Source organism: Colias eurytheme, chromosome 3 (assembly GCF_061535395.1).
Source record: "Colias eurytheme isolate Ceu_HAF_F1 chromosome 3, ilColEury1 Martin Lab GWU primary, whole genome shotgun sequence".
NCBI lineage: Eukaryota > Metazoa > Arthropoda > Insecta > Lepidoptera > Pieridae > Colias > Colias eurytheme.
The window spans coordinates 12,374,084-12,396,897 of NC_142982.1; the positions used below are offsets into that span (position 1 = coordinate 12,374,084).

The 22,814-nt window shown below is 32.9% G+C and overlaps 1 protein-coding gene across 1 annotated transcript in view; it reads left to right on the forward strand.

Moving 5' to 3' along the window:
• The window catches only part of Nlg3 (Neuroligin 3), a 113,824-nt gene that overhangs the window by 23,223 nt on the left and 67,787 nt on the right, over positions 1-22,814 (forward strand). The window contains exon 2 of the mRNA XM_090120106.1: positions 12,913-13,431. Coding sequence (XP_089976232.1) covers positions 12,987-13,431 — 445 coding nt within the window. The 5' untranslated portion in view covers positions 12,913-12,986. The remainder of the gene's footprint in view (positions 1-12,912; positions 13,432-22,814) is intronic.

Consider the following 22,814-nt stretch of genomic DNA (forward strand, 5'->3'; position numbering starts at 1 on the left):
TTTTAGTGAATATTAAGCTTTCCGTGCGATAAGAGCTTTTTATGAAAATTAAGCTCTCCGTGTGCTTCTAGCTTCTTGTGAAATTTAAGCTCTCTGTGTGATTAGAGCTTCTTTTTGAAAATTAAGCTTTCCGTGTGATTAGAGCTTTTTGTGAAAATTAAGCTCTCCATGCGATTAGAGCTTTTTTGTGAAAATTAAGCTTTCCGTGCGAATAGAGCTTTTTGTGAATATAAAGCTTTCCGTGCGATTACAGCTTTTTATGAAAAAAATCTCTCCATGCGATTAGAGCTTTTTTGTGAAAATTAAGCTCTCCGTGCGATTGGAGCTTTTTGTGAAAATTAAGCATTCCGTGCGATTAGAGCTTTTTGCAAAAATTAAGCTTTCCGTGCGATTAGAGCTTTTTATGAAAATTAAGCTCTCCGTGTGCTTCTAGCTTCTTGTGAAAATTAAGCTCTCTGTGTGATTAGAGCTTCTTTTTGAAAATTAAGCTTTCCGTGTGATTAGAGCTTTTTGTGAAAATTAAGCTCTCCATGCGATTAGAGCTTTTTTGTGAAAATTAAGCTTTCCGTGCGAATAGAGCTTTTTGTGAATATAAAGCTTTCCGTGCGATTACAGCTTTTTATGAAAAAAATCTCTCCATGCGATTAGAGCTTTTTTGTGAAAATTAAGCTCTCCGTGCGATTGGAGCTTTTTGTGAAAATTAAGCATTCCGTGCGATTAGAGCTTTTTGCGAAAATTAAGCTCTCCGTGCGATAAGAGCTTTTTGTGAAAATTAAGCTTTCCGTGCGATTAAAGCTTTTTGTGAAAATTAAGCTCTCCGTGCGATGAGTTTTTTGTGAAAATTAAGCTCTCCGTGCGATTAGAGCTTTTTTGTGAAAATTAAGCTCTCTTTGCGATTAGAGCTTTTTTGTGAAAATTTAGCTTTCCGTGCGAATAGAGCTTTTTGTGAAAATTAAGCTCTCCGTGCGATTAGAGCTTTTTGTGAAAATTAAGCTCTCCATGCGATTAGAGCTTTTTGTGAAAATTAAGCTCTCCGTGCGATTAGTTTTTTGTGAAAATTAAGCTGTCCGTGCGATTAGAGCTTTTTTGTGAAAATTTAGCTTTCCGTGCGAATAGAGCTTTTTGTGAAAATTAAGCTCTCCGTGCGATTAGAGCTTTTTGTGAAAATTAAGCTCTCCATGCGATTAGAGCTTTTTGTGAAAATTAAGCTCTCCATGCGATTAGAGCTTTTTGTGAAAATTAAGCTCTCCATGCGTTTAGAGTTTTTTTGTGAAAATTAAGCTCTCCGTGCGATTTGAGTTTTTTATGAAAATTAAGCTTTCCGTGCGATTAATTTTTGTGAAAATTAAGCTCTCCGTGCGATGAGAGCTTTTGGTGAAAATAAAGCTCTCCCTGCGATGAGTTTTTTGTGAAAATTAAGCTCTCCGTGCGATTAGAGCTTTTTGTGAAAATTAAGCTCTCCGTGCGATAAGAGCTTTTTGTGAAAATTAAGCTCTCCATGCGATTAGAGCTTTTTGTGAAAATTAAGCTCTCCATGCGATTAGACCTTTTTGTGAAAATTAAGCTCTCCGTGCGATAAGAGCTTTTTGTGAAAATTAAGCTTTCCGTGCGATTAGAGCTTAATGAGAAAAATTAAGCTCTCCGTGCGATGAGAGTTTTTTGTGAAAATAAAGCTCCGTGCGATATGAGCTTTTTGTGAAAATTAAGCTCTCTATATCTTTTTGTGAAAATTAAGCTCTCCGTGCGATTAGAGCTTTTTGTGAAAATTAAGCTCCATGCGATTAGAGCCTTTAATGAAAATTAAGCTCTCCATGCGATTAGTTTTTAGTGAATATTAAGCTTTCCGTGCGATTAGAGCTTTTTATGAAAATTAAGCTCTCCGTGTGCTTCTAGCTTCTTGTGAAAATTAAGCTCTCTGTGTGATTAGAGCTTCTTTTTGAAAATTAAGCTTTCCGTGTGATTAGAGCTTTTTGTGAAAATTAAGCTCTCCATGCGATTAGAGCTTTTTTGTGAAAATTAAGCTTTCCGTGCGAATAGAGCTTTTTGTGAATATAAAGCTTTCCGTGCGATTAGAGCTTTTTATGAAAATTAATCTCTCCATGCGATTAGAGCTTTTTTGTGAAAATTAAGCTCTCCGTGCGATTGGAGCTTTTTGTGAAAATTAAGCATTCCGTGCGATTAGAGCTTTTTGCGAAAATTAAGCTCTCCGTGCGATTAGAGCTTTTTGTGAAAATTAAGCTTTCCGTGCGATTAAAGTTTTTGTGAAAATTAAGCTCTCCGTGCGATGAGAGTTTTTTTGTGAAAATTAAGCTCTCCGTGCGATTAGAGCTTTTTTGTGAAAATTTAGCTTTCCGTGCGATTAGAGCCTTTAATGAAAATTAAGCTCTCCATGCGATTTTATGCGGTTATCAATTCGGCCGGTATATTTTTGTTTTTTAATGGGTGTACACCGATTACTCCGAGGTTTCTGAACCGATTTACGTGATTCTTTTTTTGTTCGATGCGGGATGGTGTCGAATTGGTCCCATAAATTTTTTCTTTCGGATAGGCCCAGTAGTTTTTATTTTATGAGCATTTTTGTCTGTACTCGATGACTAAGTTGATATGTAGCTTAAGTAGTTTTGATTCACTTCCCGCTAACCGATTGAGCTGAAATTTTGTATACGTATGTAAATTTGATAGCGATGAAACATTATCATGACATAAAGCTGATTTGATGATGGAATCGGAAGGTGGCCATAGGAACTCAGTAATATATTGACTCAACTTTATCGAGTTTGGGCTCGTTTGATTCGTGTTGAAAAATACACTAAAAAGTATTAAATAAAAATAACTGCGTTAAAAACAACCGACTTCAAAAACGGAAAAGTAAGAAATAAAAAAGATTTGATATTATTAACTACTACATAATATTATTGTACATATTATTTCGCAATAAAAAGTGGCCTATGTCCTTTCTCGGGTATCAAAATATCTCTATTTCATGCAAATTGGTTCATAGTTAAGGCGTGATTGAGTAACAGACAGACAGACAGAGTTACTTTCGCATTTATAATATTAGTATGGATTTCTTTGGCACGCCCTACAGCCCTTCTACAGCCCAAACTACTGGACGGAATTTGATATAATCATCAGAGTATGGTAGCAACATAAGCTGCATAAATTAGCAGTCGGGTTTTATGTTAATTAATAATAACTAGCGATCCGCCCCGGCTTCTCCCGTAGTACATATTTACGTTTTCTCCAACCATCCTCGTACTTCAAGGAATATATTATAAAAAAATAATATTATAGAAACCCGTTCACGTGTGACCAGGGGAAATAGGGATTCATTTTTATATATAGACTAGCTTACCGCCCGCGGCTTCACCCGCTTTGTCTAAAACCTAATAAATTATATACTAAAACCTTCATCTTGAATCACTTTATCTATTAAAAAAAAACTGCATCAAAATCCGTTGCGTAGTTTTAAAGATTTAAGCATATACAAAGGGACATAGGGACAGAGAAAGCGACTTTGTTTTATACTATGTAGTGATATTTACGAGTATCATATTACAAACGAAAAGATCAGTAGAAAATATTATCACGTGTTACCCATAAACACAAGCAAAACCTAATTGGAGCTAAATGTACTCGTATGTATGTCGCTGTGACCCCTCATTATAGGTAACCTTAATTAATTTTATACCTCACAATTTTCCGTGTATTATTACTGCGATATATTCACGTAAATATTAATGTTTATGTTCAAATATCCAGATACGAACCTACATGAAAATATTGGAAAAATACAGTTATTCAACAAAAATGCAGTTATTTTCTAGATAGGAGTAGTTTAATTATCTTATAAAAGAAAATTGTTTATACATGAAAGAGGAATTCAGTGTAAGATTGACATAATTTTAAAAAGAGCAACTACTGAGTTTCTTCTCGGCTCTTTGTAGAAACTTCCCAACCTTAGGCAATTATTAAATTATATATTTTGACGATTCAAAAGCGCTCTAAAGGAATTCTAGTTGAACGGAGTTGAATTCTTAAAACGAGGTACATACAGATAACAATTAGCAAGATTTAGAATTTAAAGACATTTTAACGGATTTTTTTTATACTTAATTGTCTTTAATTTGCTGAAATGATTTTCATGAAATTTAGCACACACATAGATGGCAACTGGGTTTAACACATAGGATAGTTTTGATCCCGAAAATCCTGGAACGGGAAGTATGCGGGTTTTCCTTTGCGTGGTCAAAGGACAACCCGCATACTTCTTACTTAGTCTTCTACTCAACATGGTAGTGAAATAATAACAAGATATCAAATAATAAACTGAACTTAACAATTATACAAACATAGTAAAAACGCTCTCATTTGCGAGCGTGGTTGAGAGGTCACGCGGTCGCGGCTGCAATTTCCTGCCAAGTCGACCCACTTCCTTCAAATGGACAATACATGCTGTAATTTAAAAGCCTCCGTCTGGTTATATAGACACAACTGTGGTCTGTATGGTTTTGCTTATTTCTTCTGGATTATCTTTGAAGATAACTACATTCTTAAGGGATTCTATATTTTAACGAATGGTGTTCGGTATGTATTTCCAATTAGTCTGATTGTTGATTGGAATTTATATAGAAATGTTGTAGTGTAGTGCAACTCATAATATTTTCTCTAAGCGTTATTTTAACATATTTGTTATAGCTCAAGTAAGAAGGTGCAACTTAGCAGACGTTAATCCAATAACCTAATGAACAATCACACACAAATTCGAAACATCAAAAACGATATTCAATATAACGCCCACGACGCGACTGATCAAAGCCCATATCCGATTTATTGGCGATATCAGTATTTTACGACTATCAAAGGAAAGTTCCCGAATTATTCGGAGACTTTCACGCTATATAGAGAAGTATGTCAAAGATATGACGCTCGACTGGGCTTCGGGATTTTGTATTGACTTTAAATTTCTTTTCGGAGATACGTATTTATGAATAGTTTTTGGTAGGTATTTGCGGAGTTTTGGTTGAGGATTCAATGTAGTATATTTTGAAAATTATTCCTGATTTTTATTTGTATTGGTTTACTACTAATAATCATATCCAACGTTATTTATTATCACTCATTTAGATGTTAGTGAACTTAGCAGATCATTTTTAGCTGATCAAAAAAAAAATGTGAGTTCTTATCGCGTGCAGTTGAGTTCTACATTTCCTGATACTTTTTAGAAATAGTTCTGGCGTTTTTACCTTAAAAAACGACATTTGAAAAAATGATCTGCCAACTTCCCGTAGCAGATCATTTTTAGCAGATCAAAAAAAAATGTGAGTTCTTATCGCGTGCAGTTGAGTTCTACAGTTCCTGATACTTTTTAGAAATAGTTCTGGCGTTTTTCCCTTAACAAACGACATTTGAAAAAACCCGACCTGGACCCGGCTTAACGTGATGCTAAGACGTAATGCTACGACGTGATGCTACGACGTGATGCTACGGCGTGATGCTACGCTGTGATGCTACGGCGTAATGCTACGGCGTAATGCTACGGCATGTGTTACGGCGTGATGCTACGTTGTGATGCTACGGCGTGATGCTACGGTGTGATGCTACGGCGTGATGCTACGGTGTGATGCTACTATGTGATGCTACGGCATGATGCTACGGCGTGATGCTACGGCATGATGCTACGGCATGATGCTACGGCGTGATGCTACGGCGTGATGCTACGGCGTGATGCTACGGCGTGATGCTACGGCGTAATGCTACGGCGTGATGCTTCGGTATGATGCTACGGCATGATGCTACGGCATGATGCTACGGCATGATGCTACGGCATGAAGCTACGGCATGATGCTACGGCATGCTGCTACGGCATGGTGCTACGGCGTGATGAAATATGACATAAATAAATTTTCTAGTGTTTCATTTTACGCGAGTATTTCTAAAAAGTATCAGGAACTGTAGAACTCAACTGCACGCGATAAGAACTCACATTTTTTTTTGATCTGCTAAAAATGATCTGCTACGGGAAGTTGGCAGATAAATTTTTTCAAATGTCGTTTTTTAAGGTAAAAAACCAGAACTATTTCTAAAAAGTATCAGGAACTGTAGAACTCAACTGCACGCGATAAGAACTCACATTTTTTTTTATCTGCTAAAAATGATCTGCTACGGGAAGTTGGCAGATAAATTTTTTCAAATGTCGTTTTTTAAGGTAAAAAACCAGAACTATTTCTAAAAAGTATCAGGAACTGTAGAACTCAACTGCACGCGATAAGAACTCACATTTTTTTTTATCTGCTAAAAATTATCTACTACGGGAAGTTGGCAGATCATTTTTTCAAATGTCGTTTTTTAAGGTAAAAACGCCAGAACTATTTCTAAAAAGTATCAGGAACTGTAGAACTCAACTGCACGCGATAAGAACTCACATTTTTTTTTTGATCTGCTAAAAATGATCTGCTACGGGAAGTTGGCAGATCATTTTTTCAAATGTCGTTTTTTAAGGTAAAAACGCCAGAACTATTTCTAAAAAGTATCAGGAACTGTAGAACTCAACTGCACGCGATAAGAACTCACATTTTTTTTTTGATCTGCTAAAAATGATCTGCTAAGTTCACTAACATCTCATTTAGTAAAAATTTTGTGCTAAAAATATTCAATTTCAACTATTGAACTTTTAAAAAGTAACTCGTAACAAACCACAAGCATAAAAACATAGAGTATTCGATATTAATAATTATTCTTTATTGTGTTTAATTTGTCTGTAACATAAATAGCTTCAAAAAGATATGAACAACTTTCGTTACAAAAACTTTGCAGTCACATTTCTTGAAGTCATCAAAAAGCTAGCCGAATGTTCCAAATAGTCGAAAAATATATTGAATTCGTTTTTACAACAATTTTTCTTGCTAATATTGTAAATAGACGAAATAAATTTTGTTTGTTTATTTATGCGAAGATAGAAGCACTGGATATATGTATGGCTGTTTATTACACGTAAAAACTACTCGACGGATTTGGATGAAATTTGACAGGAATAAAGGTTATGTAGGTAACAGAATAACACTTTAGCTAAAATATACTTGATTTTGCACCCGGGTTCGTCCGTGCGTGATACCGCACGGCACAGCTAGTAATAGCATAATTTTTTCAACGACTTATACAATTCTTTCATCATTATATTCCTACTGAAAAAGATAAGATATTTTTATCTGGATTAGTGAAGAGTCGTAGCGATCGGCTAGACCCAACATATTCTTTGACAGTAGACTACTTACCATTTTGAAGTCGTGGCCAAAAACCTACTTATTTAATAAACTGTTTCCACACTAAGTTATTTTTTATATTTATATTCAACTCGTTTCCCGTTCACACAGAAACTGAGTGGAGCATATAAATTGAGTAAAAACACACGCTTTATTTTAAAGTAACTACCAGAGAGACCGCTCTTGGAGTCAGTGTAGCGGTAAATATTATTCAGTGTGGCATAAGAGCCCTTTTGACATCGCTATGCGTGCGTTTTACCCGGGTTTGCTTTAGTTTTAATAGATGTATATGTATGAAGGCTATTTTAGATGCATGTATTGGTTCTAAAGTTTTTTTTAAGTTAAACGCAAAGCAACACTTTATTATAAAGCTAAATAGTCATCGTTTGTTTAAAAAATCTAATCTCAGAAACTACTTGTTCGAATAAGGAAATTTTTTTCTGTATTTGATAGTCCATTTATAGAGGAAGCTATAAAATCAGAGCATCAATGAAAAATATTGACAAAATGCGAAAAAATCCTTTTAATAGTTGCGATACGTGATAATAATTATTATCCCGTACATATTGTAAAACTTGAACATTTTTTTTTCATAAACATTCTTCTTTATTTTTTCGCTTCTTCAAAGTTAATTGTACTTTATTCGTTTCATTGTAACAAAATTGATCTCAATATACTTCGATTGTCGTTTATTAATCCACTTAAATCATGTACCATTTGCTTTTTGTATATTTCTCGAAAACATCTTCGACAGCGTTCATTCAGAAGTTACTTCTTCGTATTATCAAAAGTATTGCAAATAATTTTACAGGATATGAGAACTATCACAAAATATTATCAATAGTGTTAAAATATTTTATTAGAAACTAGAAAGTGAGGATTTTTATTTACGTATTTTAATTATTTAAATTCGCTTATATAAGACTAGTTGAAATTTGAATACATAATATTCGAATTTCATAATATTTTGTTGACTTATTTATTTCAAGATTCAACATGAAAATTCGATTGTTAAAACTATAAAATACACTTGACTGACTGGTTGGCTTAGTTGGTAGCGACCTTGCTTTCGAAGCCAGAGGTCCTGAGTTCTATTACCACCCAGAGCAAATATTTGTGCGTTGAACATCGATATTTTCTCTGTGTCTGGGTGTTGATTATCTTTATAATACCTATTGGTATATATTTATAATTTTATATGTATGTTTATCAGCCAATTTAAATAAATAAATAAACAAGCTCAGTATGGGATCAGATCGTGCCGTGTGGGAAAAAGGCCTGAAATATTTATCTATTTACCTATTACAGATATTTTCAAACCAACATGAATGTATTTATTTATTATACAATGTATTTTAGCATGACCCGCAAATACATACCGCTTGTAAATCACTCTGTACAATACAAAACAGAAATGCTAACATTGTAAACATGCTAAATGTCACAATAAATAAAACTTCCGTAGTTCAGAATGGGATAGCTATCAACTTGTAACGTCAACAACGAAAATATATTAGTAGCAAAATGTATTGAAAATGTCATGAATAAGGGAATTAATTGTAAGGTTTTTGTATTATCTAAACCTATTTATTTTGTGAATTATTACCAATTTATTAGTATAAATTAAGTCTCACTGATAATGTTTTTATTAAAATTTCGCAAAATTTCGCAATTTTGCAAAACTATTTTTTTATTAAAATTTCGCAAAATTTCGCAATTTTGCAAAACTATTTTTTTATTAAAATTTCGCAAAATGATACAATATAACCTACTGCTACTAAATCATTGAGGCTATTGAATTTACGAAATTGATAAATAACGACTTTATACTAAAATACTACCTATAGGTATACCTGTTAATTTGTTACATAATATTAGAAATGTAATAAATGTGTAATACGCATAGACACACACAAAAAATATGAACCGAAAGGCATAAATTACGCCAAAAATAACCCACCCTTAATTTAGCGACACCACAATATGTCAACATTGCTGACCGTACTTAAAATACGGTACGAGTGATCAAATACAAAGTTATCATGTAATTTTTGTTACTAACTTTTCGGTTGCATTTTGACTATTATGCCGTTACTCATAAACTTCAGTTTTATGATCCCTCTCATACTTTTATTTGAGTTCGGAACTTTTTTATTTATAGCAGTTTTTAATAATAATTTCTCGAGTTCCTCGCAGATTTTCGTTCGCAGACTATAATTCATTAGGTGTATCATAACTTTGAACAACGAAATCATAAAGTTGTTCGTACACTCTTTTGCGGAATCATAGTTGGTTCTTAGATTTAGTAATAAATTATTAAAATATGTATGTTAGTCTGTAAGGTACCTTACGTTCCCACCTTTCAGGACGTCCACTGCAGGACATAGGCCTTCCCCAAAGATTTGTAAGGTACATATTCTATGAGTCTGTTCAATTTATTGTCTGTTAATTAAAATAAATGTATTAAAAAATAAAATACAAAAGAACCTTTATTTACGCAGTCTTACGTTCCTTTCATTCGAAATAATTACCACAATTTATACAGATGAATAAATCATAAGAAACATTGATCCACAGACGACTGTAATGTATGGGAGTACGTGACACAAAAACAACTTTATAACAGGTTTAAAACCCAATTTATTCCGTTCGTTGTATAAACATCAAAACACTCTACCAATTTCGCAGTTCGAAGTATCTGTAAATAACTATTAATCATACGTTTTACACTGCAGTCTTTAATTTTTATGAGTGAACTGAAAGATATATTTTTACAGTCCAAAGTTAAAATGCATGAGACTATAGACGAATAAGGCTACCTGGATATTATTTAAATAGCATATCTATACTAAAATTATAAAGCTGAAGAGTTTGTTTGTTTGTTGGAACGCGCTAATCTCAGGAACCAGGTCCGATTTGAAAAAATATTTCGGTGTTAGATAGCCCCTACGACGCTACGCCTTACGCTAAGACCAACAGGATTGGAGCCACGCGGGTGAAACCGCGAAGCGCAGCTAGTATGCATATAAAATACCAGCTATTTGACTCAGTCTTTGCTTGCATGCGTTCTGCTTTAGCAGCAAATGCTTTGAGTTGATTTTTCAGTTATTTCGTAGATAATGACGGTTTTAATTTAATATGTTTTTTTTTATATTAGTTCCATAGACATACCGATTTTAAGTATAATATGAACTAAAAAGCACTGTGAACATGCATTAAAACAGTTGATAAACTTCATAATATAATCTTCATAATACGGTCTGTCAATAATATTTCAAAGCACTTCGAATTTTCTCAACAAAAGAAGCTAAATCATAAAATTTTCAAAATCAAGCCAGCCTTTGTTTGAAGATAATCACGTCAACCCGCGTCTCATTGCTCTATAAATATCCACAAAAGCGTATCTTGACGTGAGGCCTAGTTCACGTACATAAGGATATAGCGGCTTAGAATATTCGGCGGATTTTGAATGATCTCTTTTCTCTTTTGAATGATTCTATGGTATGGAAAAAACTTAATTGGGTTAATATTTCTCTTAAGAATTTTGATTTCTGCATATTTTATTGCCACATCTTATTTTACATTGAATTATTTTGGGGTGGTTTATGAATTTCTCCATAAAAGTTTTAGGAAATCATATATTAAATATTCTGTCCATACCTTGAAGTTTCTTTTAATAGAAATGTGGTAGTAAGAACCTGACATTTGCTAAAACCATTATCAGCACTATTTACCGCTATATATTTATAGATAGAGTTAGAATTTTCTAACTCTATTTACCATAATAAGACCAACTAGACCAACAACACTAGTATGTAATCTAACGCAAAATAATGTTTTATACTGACTGATCTGTCTTCGATACTTTGTATTATAATAATTTCTAGAATTTTAATCTCAGTTTTTCGATAGTTTACAATCTTGAAAAATAGTCAATAATATTTGTATCACGCTAACGCTTTCCGCTACTATTATAAACATAGCTTTATTCCGATTCGCAAAACGCGATTCTCTTGTAGGGACATTTTACGAGGACGTATGTTTATCTGGCTCGAATATATTGCGCCAATAACTCGGAACGTCGATGGAACAATGCTTATCTTAAGACATAACATTCCTTGGATTTAACTTTATTGTTATTAGCCAGATTAGAGATTAAATAACATAATATTAACATGTAACTTATTATTATGTGGGTAATTTATGCGAAAACAAATAGTGTCACTTGTAACTTATGAGTGTAATGTTTACTTTTTCCATGAACAGAAAAATATGTTTCCTTTATAAGGTTTTTGAATATAATGAATTAAAATAAAACTATTTAGCATAGTACAAAATACGGTTTACCTCGCTATACTATAGTTTGTTGTTATTATGACAGTATCGGCACTTGGCAAACCCTATGACAAAACAGATTCATTTTTAGGGCTACTATTTGTTGTTTTTCTAATATTTTTATTGAAGTTATGTCCAACTTATAACCTCTATATACATTGCACATGTAATATGATACTTCATATTATGTTTATTTAAATGTAACATACCTACATCTCTATATTTTACTTCTTTCACCCACATAAAATACAAAGTTACCCAAACCTCCATGAAATCGTCTATAAATATTTCCATAGCATGCTAGCAATGCTTATCACAAGATATACGTTCTATAACTTCGTCCATTTTATTAGATAGCCAAAGCGAATCGTATTAATGGTGGTCTGGCGATCATTATCGTTAGGATGAGCTTGGAAAATGGGTTCTGATGTGAAAAATCTAACAAATTGTTTGATTTTATGGACTTCAATTGCTGGAGTTTAAAGGAATTGATATGGTCGCGTCGTCTGTAAAATCGAAAATACTTTTTAGCTAACAATTTACTATTAAATATGTATTTTAATTTGTGGTAACATGATACTAACAATAGAATAGTATTTCCAATTAATTTGTGATAGATAAATGACAATTAAAAAATTTCACAGCGAAAATAAATAACGCGAATAATAGAATTCCAATGAAGCTCTTTCAATCAATAATAACGCTTCTATCTCAGTCAAGCTTGACTAGTTTTGACTATTAAAGCATTATCTATTAGGATTTAGGAAGCTCTCATCTCTACAACAGTCTTATCTTACTATTAGTAGCCTCGTTATACGTATCTATCATAAACTTCAAATTCCACCAGAACTCTAGAGTCATTATAAAATGCCAGGTACTTACGTCTAACTAGGTTCAGAATATTTCTCTAATCCGTTGAGCCAAAGTGCGCAATCATCCCTAAGATCTGCATGTAATTCATGCCTCATTGCTCAGTTCGGTATGATAATGCAGCGTAATGCATCATTTATCATGCACCCTTCAACTTCAGGATTGCTGAACGGGCCTTTCGAAGTCTTGGGTGGCGTTTTCTAACGGTTTAATAGATTATTTTAATGATCGCATCGATTTCTGTACGTTGTTCTTGGTGAACGGTACCTACTTTAAAGCATAAAAGTTCTGCGTTAACGTTGATATAACACGAAGGAAATGATAGATTCAAAAGAAACGACTGAGTTAGAATATTCGTATCTAAATATTCTACAATCTACTACTTACTTACACTTGAGCAGATTTAAAGGAGTAAAATAACCATAATATACATTTATTGTTACAGATTACCCATTAGACGCAGAGCGGGACACAAAAATGGTATACTTATAGCATCAAGCAGAACTGGTGGAGAACAAAATGCTAATACTGATCCTTGTGCACTTCGTATCGCTCCCCGTACTGACGTCCCGAGTGAGAGGTGACACGATGGAAGAGAAGACGCAACCGTTCATAAGCTCTAGAGTGGTTAGGACAAAGTACGGTGACATCAGAGGCTTCATAGTGACACCAGAATCGAGGTTTCTAGAACCAGTCGAAGTGTTTCGAGGTGTTCCTTACGCGTCTCCACCAGTTGGCTCTCTGAGATTCATGCCGCCAGTGTCTGGTGCACAATGGTCTGGTGTCAAAATAGCAGAAGAGTTTAGCCCGGTTTGCCCGCAAGTTCTGCCAGATATTCGGAATGAAACGGCAGTTCTGAAGAGAATATCCAAGGGCAGACTCGAGTATTTGAAGAGGATATTGCCGTTCCTGACTAATCAGTCTGAAGACTGCCTGTATTTAAATATCTACGCACCAGCGCAAGGTAACTTTAATATTATTTTATGTTATATAATAACTAAGCTTAAAAAATGGTTGGATTTTGTAAACTTTTATACAAAAACAACTGAACAGATTTCGACTAAATTTGACACAGATATAGTCAGGAATATCATATAGACTACCTTTATTGGTGTAAAACCAGTTCTAAAGCCAGTTATAGGTAATTTGTGCTTTCGATAATATTAAAATTAATGTTGCGGTATCTTTAAAACCGTTCTGAATATTAATAGGAATATTATAAATGGTTCATTGGTCTACGTGCCTTTTGTACGGTGTCCATTAAAATAAATATCATCTATTTCGCAGAGCTACGTAGTAATAGGAAAATATTTTACTCATTTCAGCTTAATAACTCGTAGTTTTATAGCTATTGTTTACTCTGACTTTATATGCTGTCAGTTATGAAAGTAAAACTAAAATTCATAGCCTTGTCTTTTATTAAAATTAAGTTTCATAACTAAAGCACAGATTTCAAATATCGCAATTGTCTCACCTAATTCCCTTAGAAATATCGCAAAATAGGTCAGAGACACAAAAGTTTCAATAGGTATTATTACGAACCTAATTTTTAATTTGGAAAGGCGTCCGAAAGATATAATTTTGAGACTTTTGTCCTTGTGGAATCACATTTATTCGGCCGTAACAAGGACGGAGTTTTTTCGGGTCGGATTTGGAAGTGAATGGAGCGTCCCTATAATTTATAGACACCCAATTAAAGCTTTAGACTCAAATGAGTCGCTGGGTTTGAGTTACTTCCTCGTTTTTATTCTCCCTAATTTAGACGTTGCATTTCTGTTAATAAGGTGAACATTGGAATGTCTCATTTATTATGCTTTGTTTGAATTAAGACTCTTTCTCAATTCACTAAATCTGGTTTCATTTGAACCGTAACGTATTTTTAATATTCTAGCATTTAAATAATGAAATCCCCATATTTAAATTGCAATTGGTGTTGAAAGCGTTCTTTATAGAACGCAAAAACAATCAATGTTTATCGGCCTAGGCTTGAATATCACAACAAAAAAGCAGACAGACTTACGCATATAAAAGACCTATTTTAATAATTTACAATTCGATCTAACCCCGTATCAAGCCGAAAATTACACCTAACATCAGATCCCATCAGAACACCGTCAAAATTGCAAACACAGGCAGAGAGTAAAAAGAGCACGTTCGGATATTGCGTCTAAAACCGTCCGCCTTTTGTTACGTGTGCACTGTAATATATACCTTTAGACTTCGTGTTTGCAAGACACCAACTTATTTGCTGAGCTCGTGTTTTTGTTTCTCTTGCCGATGGATAGTTTTACGAACCGTTTGTGCCTTTCAGGTAGAATTGAATGTGCTGGGAATGTTTAGAGTTTATTGAACTCTTTAATACAATTTAACGATTTATTTATATCTATTCCATGGTTTCAGTGCTTTGTTGTTTTACATAAAATATCAACTTAGTATGAATTAATATCACACATTAACTTTTTTTGTAACACAATAGTGACTTTCAAAAGCCTATAAATTGATGCCGAATCGACATCAAAACACAATTCCTTTTAATGTTTGCCTAGTCCTTTGTTTCTTCCTTCCGTTTGTTCTAGCGACCAAAACGGCTGGACTTATTCCATGGTAGTTTCAGTAGCCTTTATAAGTAACAAGCTAGGTAGGTACTTTTATTCTGGAAAAATAATTACCTATTTTTAATTATTCCCATTCACGTGGACAAAGACACGTGCGTCATTAATTCTATAAATAATGAATGTTTATCAAGCCCTTTCAAAACATAATTTACAACAAAACCAACGTCATCTCCAGACATTTCAAAATTTACATTATAATATAAAACAGTATAACAAAGGTCTGATTTTATTTGACTAGCCGTTCGCTCGTCTAGACTGCAGTCTTATCTTTTTCATTAGTACCGTCTCGCTTGTTAGTTTTTAGTGATTAACTACGAAATACATTGTTTGTACCTCATTCTTAGTGTTTCTTTATCTGTTTATGGTCTAACGTACTTGTTTTAGTGTCTAAGCTTTTAAGAGATACTTACACGCTGTAAGAAATAAACAAAGATTTTTAATTTTGTTTTAAGGATAACTGAGACAGTGTGTTTTTAATTCGAGCACTTAATATCCTGATAATATAGAAACGAAAAATAAACTTTAAGCTATATACAGGGTGTCCCACTATTGATATACTAAGCGCGAAGGGACTTGTAGTTTTACATTCACTGATCACGTAAATAATACTTAGGGCTGATTTTTCAATCCTTGGTTAAAACTTATTCGTCGAATAATGTATAAAACTACCATTTTAAAAACGTATTCTAATTGCCCGTATTTGACAGCTGTTGATGTGACATTTTAATATTATCGTGTAATAGACTACAAGCCCGCATAGGAAAAAAATATGGGTCAAATGAACCACCAGGGGACATATCTAGAACGATAGAAGAGCATAAAATAATAAGAAATTTCATCGAATTCTTGATATAAAGAGCTGTAAGGTCATTTGACCCTGTACGAGAACTTTTTTTTTAACATGATATTGTAAAATTCAATTGTTGTATAGTATTGCCGTTCAAAAGAAACCGTTCTAAAAAAAGTTATAGAGAAATGCAAAACCGGAAATTTTGTTAAAGTTTAAACATCGTAGATTAATGAAATATAATAGTTTTCTACACTTTATTCGTTGTTTTAAATAGTATTAACATAGATAAATTAGGAGAAAACGATGCCGTACATTTTTGTGCAGACCACATCTTTTAGGCTGATGAAAGCGACGAAAGCTACAATTTTAAGGGTGCTTTATGGCCATTTGATACAGTACGGCATTAACATATTTTTACCCAACTACGGCAAAGCAAAAGGAGAGTTATGGTTTTGACAGGTCATGTATGTATGTTCATCTATTCCCTCGTAACTTCTAAACTACTTAACAGAATTCGACAAATGACATATCATTAGAAGCGTCTGAATTGTTCACTGGATAACCAGCGACCAGCTAGCTAAAGGCTATATGGGGTTTCACAAAATCTAATGTGGCGCCCTCTAGCGGACAAAACATACAGAGTAAAAAAATAAAGTTAAGATAAATATGCCGTGTTTGGTATCATTTGAAAGCGCTTTACTTGTACATTTTGAATATGTATATATTACTAGCATTTGCTTGTGACTTTACCTGTATTCATGGGCTGATTGCATATAATTCACATCTTTTCGTTCATAGCTTTTTTATTAGTTCATTAATTTAACGGAGTCCATTCCACCTGACTCCGACTTTCCAAGGTGATAATTAACCACCTCGAGCTTCTTAATATTAATGTATATTTATATTTTATTATCAAAATATAAAGCAAACATTTCGTTATATGGATTTTTTTCTTTTTCAGATTTTTCCCCTTTGAACCAACGAAAATGTACGGCACATGAAAAAATATTATCTATGCATAAAATACTTTAAAAATAAATTTATTTCGTGTTGTGTCAAATGACCCCCTGGAGTGGGGAAAGAGAGGGGATTGCAACTCTCGATTTTTTCCCCTTGTCCCCATGATTTTTGTACGGCGTTGCGGAATAATGGATTAAAATCAGTATAGCAATAGTATGACACAGATACCGTACATGGTCAAATGACCAAATTTACCCCCGATAACTCTCGGAAATTAAATAAAAATTCCGACTTGGTGGACCACCATTTTTGTACGGCACTGAGTGGTTTCTTATTATTTTTAATGGATCTATCGATGGTTAAGAATGCCGTACAAAAATATATGACCAAAATTTACCGAGTCTACCTGTACTTTTCAATTCTCATCTGCACTCAGTTGGACAGCTTACAAGTGACGGCATAGTGATGAATCTTATTATTTTTTGCTCTTCTATCGTTCTAGATATGTCCTCTGGTGGTTCATTTGACCCATATTTTTTTCCTATGCGGGCTTGTAGTCTATAATACTTTATTGGACGGATAAGTTTTATCCAAGCATTGAAAAATCGGCCCTTAAACAACAAAATTACGTCAAAAAAAAGATTTTTTTACGTACTCAGCGTATGCAAAACTATAGGCTCCTAAGAAGTATTAAAATTTTAAATATTTAATCAATTTTTAGTAGTATGTCATTTGAAAATAAATCTTACTAATTTATAAACAAAAATATTTAACGTAATTAGATTCCCCATGACTCTACATTGTATTTGTTTCTATGTAAACGCCTAATTGATTGTCGCATACTGAAATAAATAAAGATTATTTTTAACCGTATCTCATTTCATTCCCACATCACGTGATTAGGGGAACAAAAGCAATCTTAATGAGATGCTTCCTAGAGGGTAACCATATCTAAGCAATATTATTTCCAGTGTGGGACAGTGATGGCGCTATACAACCTATATAGCGCTGTCTTTTTTCCACTCTGGAATTAATATTGCTTATGGTTAGTATAGGAACAGGGGATACGTTGAAACGTTTAATCTTTATGGTATGATGTATTTGGTGAATTTAACGTTGAATACGAGATGTGATGTTGTTTGTGTAATGAAAGAGATAAAATTATAATTTGAAGACCTATATAGAGGGATAGATGAAGAATTATTGTTAAAATATGTGTGTGTTTTATTTATTTACACACATTTTTATGATGCATATCATCACTACATAGAATAAAACAAAGTCGCTTTCTCTGTCCCTATGTCCCTATGTATGCTTAAATCTTTAAAACTACGCAACGGATTTTGATGCAGTTTTTTTAATAGATAGAGTGATTCAAGAGGAAGGTTTTAGTATATAATTTATTATGTTTTAGACAAAGCGGACGAAGCCGCGGGCGGAAAGCTAGTTTTGATAAAACATTACTTTATTTAACCAAGTGAGTACTTGCCAATTTAAAATATTAATTCCGTGATAAAATGAAATTAAATAAAACGAGTACGAGTTAAATGATGAAAAATAGTAAACTTGTGTATTTTATGCTAAGCCTAATAAGTAGGTTTTCAATTATAGCTGGAAATGTTCGTATGCTCGTGCGATCCACGTGGTGGAAAGTAGGCTATAGCATATTCTAGGTCATAATATCGATAACTCTTATGTGTTTAGTGGTTTATGCATGGGAGAACATCTCGATATCTTTACTAATATTATAAAGAGGAAAGGTTTGTATGTATGTATGTATGGTTTTCACGCATAAACTACTGAACCGATTACAATGAAATTTAGCACACATATAGAGGGTAACTTGGATTAACACATAGTATAGGTTTTATCCCGGAAATCCCACGGGAACGGGAACTATGAGGGTTTTCCTTTGAAAACGCGGGCGAAGACGCGGGCGAAAAGCTAGTCTTTTATATGGTTTAAAAGATATAAAGAATTTTATGTATGGATGAAATAATTTTTGAACTCGTTCCTATAGTTTTCGTGTGATAATAATATTACAACTTACAATACATAAATGCTTCCTCTTTATCGTCTAAACTCTAAACTATTTTTTTTGTCCAACTAATTATGTTATTTTTATTTTGATTCAATACGTCAATATTTTAAGTTTAACGAGTTCAGATTATTATTATTTTGATTCAATATATTTTATAATAGAGGCTACTTCGTATTGGTGCTAATTTAAAAATACATACAAATTCATTATTTCATTACAAACACCTTCAAAAGTGTAAAAATAACCACAAACACTATTTCTCTCTATTGGGTACCAATAGAACCATATGTTATCTGTGAATAGAACGTTCTATAACGAAAATCGAATCAGAAATACAGTTCAACGAAGGGTTATAAACAACCGCCATTGCATTTGCATACCTACCACTGTATTTATTTCATGTCGCTCTGACTGATCACCTGCGCTGTGGAATTATCAAAAGTCCATCACAAACTAGCCGGGTTGTAAATCAGCAATTGTCGCTTTGATCGCTTTTCAGTATTCAATCATTGCGAATGGTGTGATGTTGTGAATGACAAAGTTTGTTCGTTTGATCCAAATTGCTGGATTTATTTTGATTTTGTTATAAACAACCACTATTGCATTTGGTGATAGATAGGTTATGATGATTAAAGATAGACATGGGCTGTTATGTGGACTAGAAAAATACAAATAAGCAGATTTTTATAACCTCAAATATTATATAGTATTATATTGCAATGGAACGAAATCTATTAAAAATAATTAAGCGAAAGAAAGTCTGTTTATTTCTATGAGTATGAAATACTTACTTACTCAGTTATGGTGATTAACAATTTTCTAAGCATGTCTGATGTGATTTTTATTGTTAAAACATCACATAAAACCGCACTAATATTATCAAATCCCTAAATAATCCAAGATTCTTAGATATATCAACATCGTATACATTTAACCACAAACTTAATTCTAACAAATAGTAATTCTTATCCGCAACAGGGTTTCAAACTTTTTGTTATTTTACTTTAAAATATACGAAGGAAAGGCTGATGTATCCCTATCCATCACCCAGATAAGCGCGGGTTTATTCTTCCTGATGTATTCGTTCTAGAGTTTAAGATAATGACAAAAACTTTTGTTTAACAATGTAAGACATGATAACTTTCACTTCTAACGGATTTGCTTTTTGGAATGACGAATGACGTGGTGGAAAACGTGGTTGCTAGAATAGGCTGAAAAAAAAATTGGTAATAAAAAAGAGCGTGTGTGCCGAGCACACGTGTCATAAGTAAAAGTTTTTTGGCAAGATTCAAAATTACCAAATTCGTCGCCTTACTCCATAACGTGACGATATTGCCATGACGCGAACTTGAAATTTTACTCTCAACGTACTTGAAGAAGTTTCACTTCATAAATATTATACTTATTTATTTTATTTTATTTTCCATTTTTATTTGTATCGAGTTTAAAAGTGTCAGGGCCCAGGGGGGTGTGCGGGCCGTGTGCCTGTCATCAACAAGAAACGAATTAAAATTTTATGAGCATTAGACGTAAAAACAATTATGTTTGCACAAATTTCCCTCAAATGAAAAAAGTCTGAGATTTTTTAATTTACAAAATGACCTACTTCCTTTTATGTGCTCAGGATTTCATCAAGTTACAAAAATAAACAGCTTCTTTTAAAATACTGCGTTAAAATGTTCACTTTGTAAAAGTTGGTGTGCATTTATTTTTGTGTAGAATATGTTTTGTGTTATAAAAGTTTTAGTGGAAGTAAAATCTTATTAGTTTCTAAAGTGCATATATTATATATAACAACTAGCTGTGCAACTCGGCTCCGCCTGTCCTGTTGCAGATAAATAATACCAACTCTGAAACCTTTGTAGGTCGATGCATAACACTTTGATGAAGATCATCAATGATCAAATGCATGGTTTACGATTTTTTTAAGGACATACAGACAAACATTCATTTTATACGTATATGTATACAGATTACAGATGTGTTATGGATACACAAAAACACACTAAGAGGAAATACAAATGCCATTAGGAATAACACAAAAAGTAATAAGTATAGGTATGTATGTATGTATGTATGTATGTTTATTTCTTTGTCACGCAATGTAGCGTAAAGCGCTTTATGGGATTAAGTAGATACGTCGTTAAAGTCATTGTGTGTGTGTGTTTGTATGAATGAAATTAAATCTGTATGATTTTCCGTACTTTGGAGTACCTACCGAGTATGTACTTGTATAGGTATACAAGTACATATAGGTAGGTACGTACCTACTAGATTATTTTTTTTCAATTTTTTTTCTATAAATAGATTTAAAATGATTCAAGTTTAGGTGTTTATTTATAAATTCAACGCTTTCAACTACTTAGTTTATTCATTTGTTATACCTTCTTTTAAACACCTATTCTATCTTCTTAAAGCAGAATGAATTCTTCTTTTTCTTAAAAGAATAGTATTCTAAGAATAATATTCTCACCCTCGAATAAGCTCTTACATAAGCACCAAATAAAGAATTTATTATCCAAAGCTAACGAAAAACACAATGGTCATTTAACGTATTAGATCAACCATATTGCCTTCTTGTCTCTTTTATTGCCGATTAGTTTCTGATAATAAAAATAATAGATACTAGCTAATCCCCGCGGTTTTACCCGCATTGCTCCGCTCTTGTTGATCTTAGCGTGATGATATATAGCCTACAGCCTTCCTCGATGAATGGGCTATCTAACACTGAAAGAATTTTTCAAATCGGATCAGTAGTTCCTGAGATTAGCGTGTTCAAACAAACAAACAAACTCTTCAGCTTTATAATATTAGTATAGATTACAAACTCAAGGGCCACTCTCAACATATTAGTTATTAGTTTTGAGAGCGTAATCAAAGTTCAGTGTTGTTTTTAGGTTCCGTCGAGTGCCCATTCTATTGTGTTGTTTAATTTATTTGTTTATCAAATTTCTAACTGAGTATTTTCAATATCGAAGTTGTGCGAATTTAATTTGATTTTCGATGGTTGTTTTGAATGTGCAAATTAATATTTGAGTGTTTCGTTGTTGTAGCGATAATTATTGTTTTTATTACTACGAAATAACTGAGAATAAGTTGTGTAAAATTAAATTAGTAAAATTTAAGTGGGTCTGTTTATTAGAACTAATTATTATATTAATGATTATATTATTAGAATTAATTTCAATGCCCGTTTAAACACTTTTTGGGGTTGAATTTTGAAAAATATTATTTTTCGTCGCATATGTATTGCTCTTTACTTTAATATACCTTATTTATTTATTTATTTTTCAACTGTAATCTTTCTCTATATCCAATTTAATCAGAATCAATTCAGCTGTTTTATGTTGATCATTTATATAATATATGTTAATGGGATAATAATAGTACCGACACAGAAAAATTTAACAACAAGACAGACTGTTTTATGTTAAAAGTAGCATCGTGTTAACGATTCATTGGTTAAACTGAGCAAATGAATTGAAAACTGCGATATTTCAAACTTTTCTTTATTAATATATCAATATATAATAATCAATGGAGAAATAAAAATAATAAAACGCAAAATATTCCATCCTTTGTTTCTTATTGACTTTAAGCTGATGGACGGACAGCTATGAAATAAAATCTCTTCCTGTATTTTAAAACAATTCATTTTCCTTACGATTGAGTGTTTGATGTTCCTACCTTTTGTTTTGGTTACTTAGAATAAGACAATCGTCTCTATGTATGCTTAGAATTTTAAAACTGCGCAACGGAGTTTGATGTGATTTTTTAATAGATAGAGTGGTTCTTGAGTAAGGTTTTAATATAATACAGTTAAGTTTTCTACAAAACAGGCGAAGCGGAAATCTTGTTCTAGAAAATTAGAACAACTCCGTCTCTACTTAAGTTTGCATATCAATTTATTGACCTAATAATAATCTAATCTAGAGAAACAT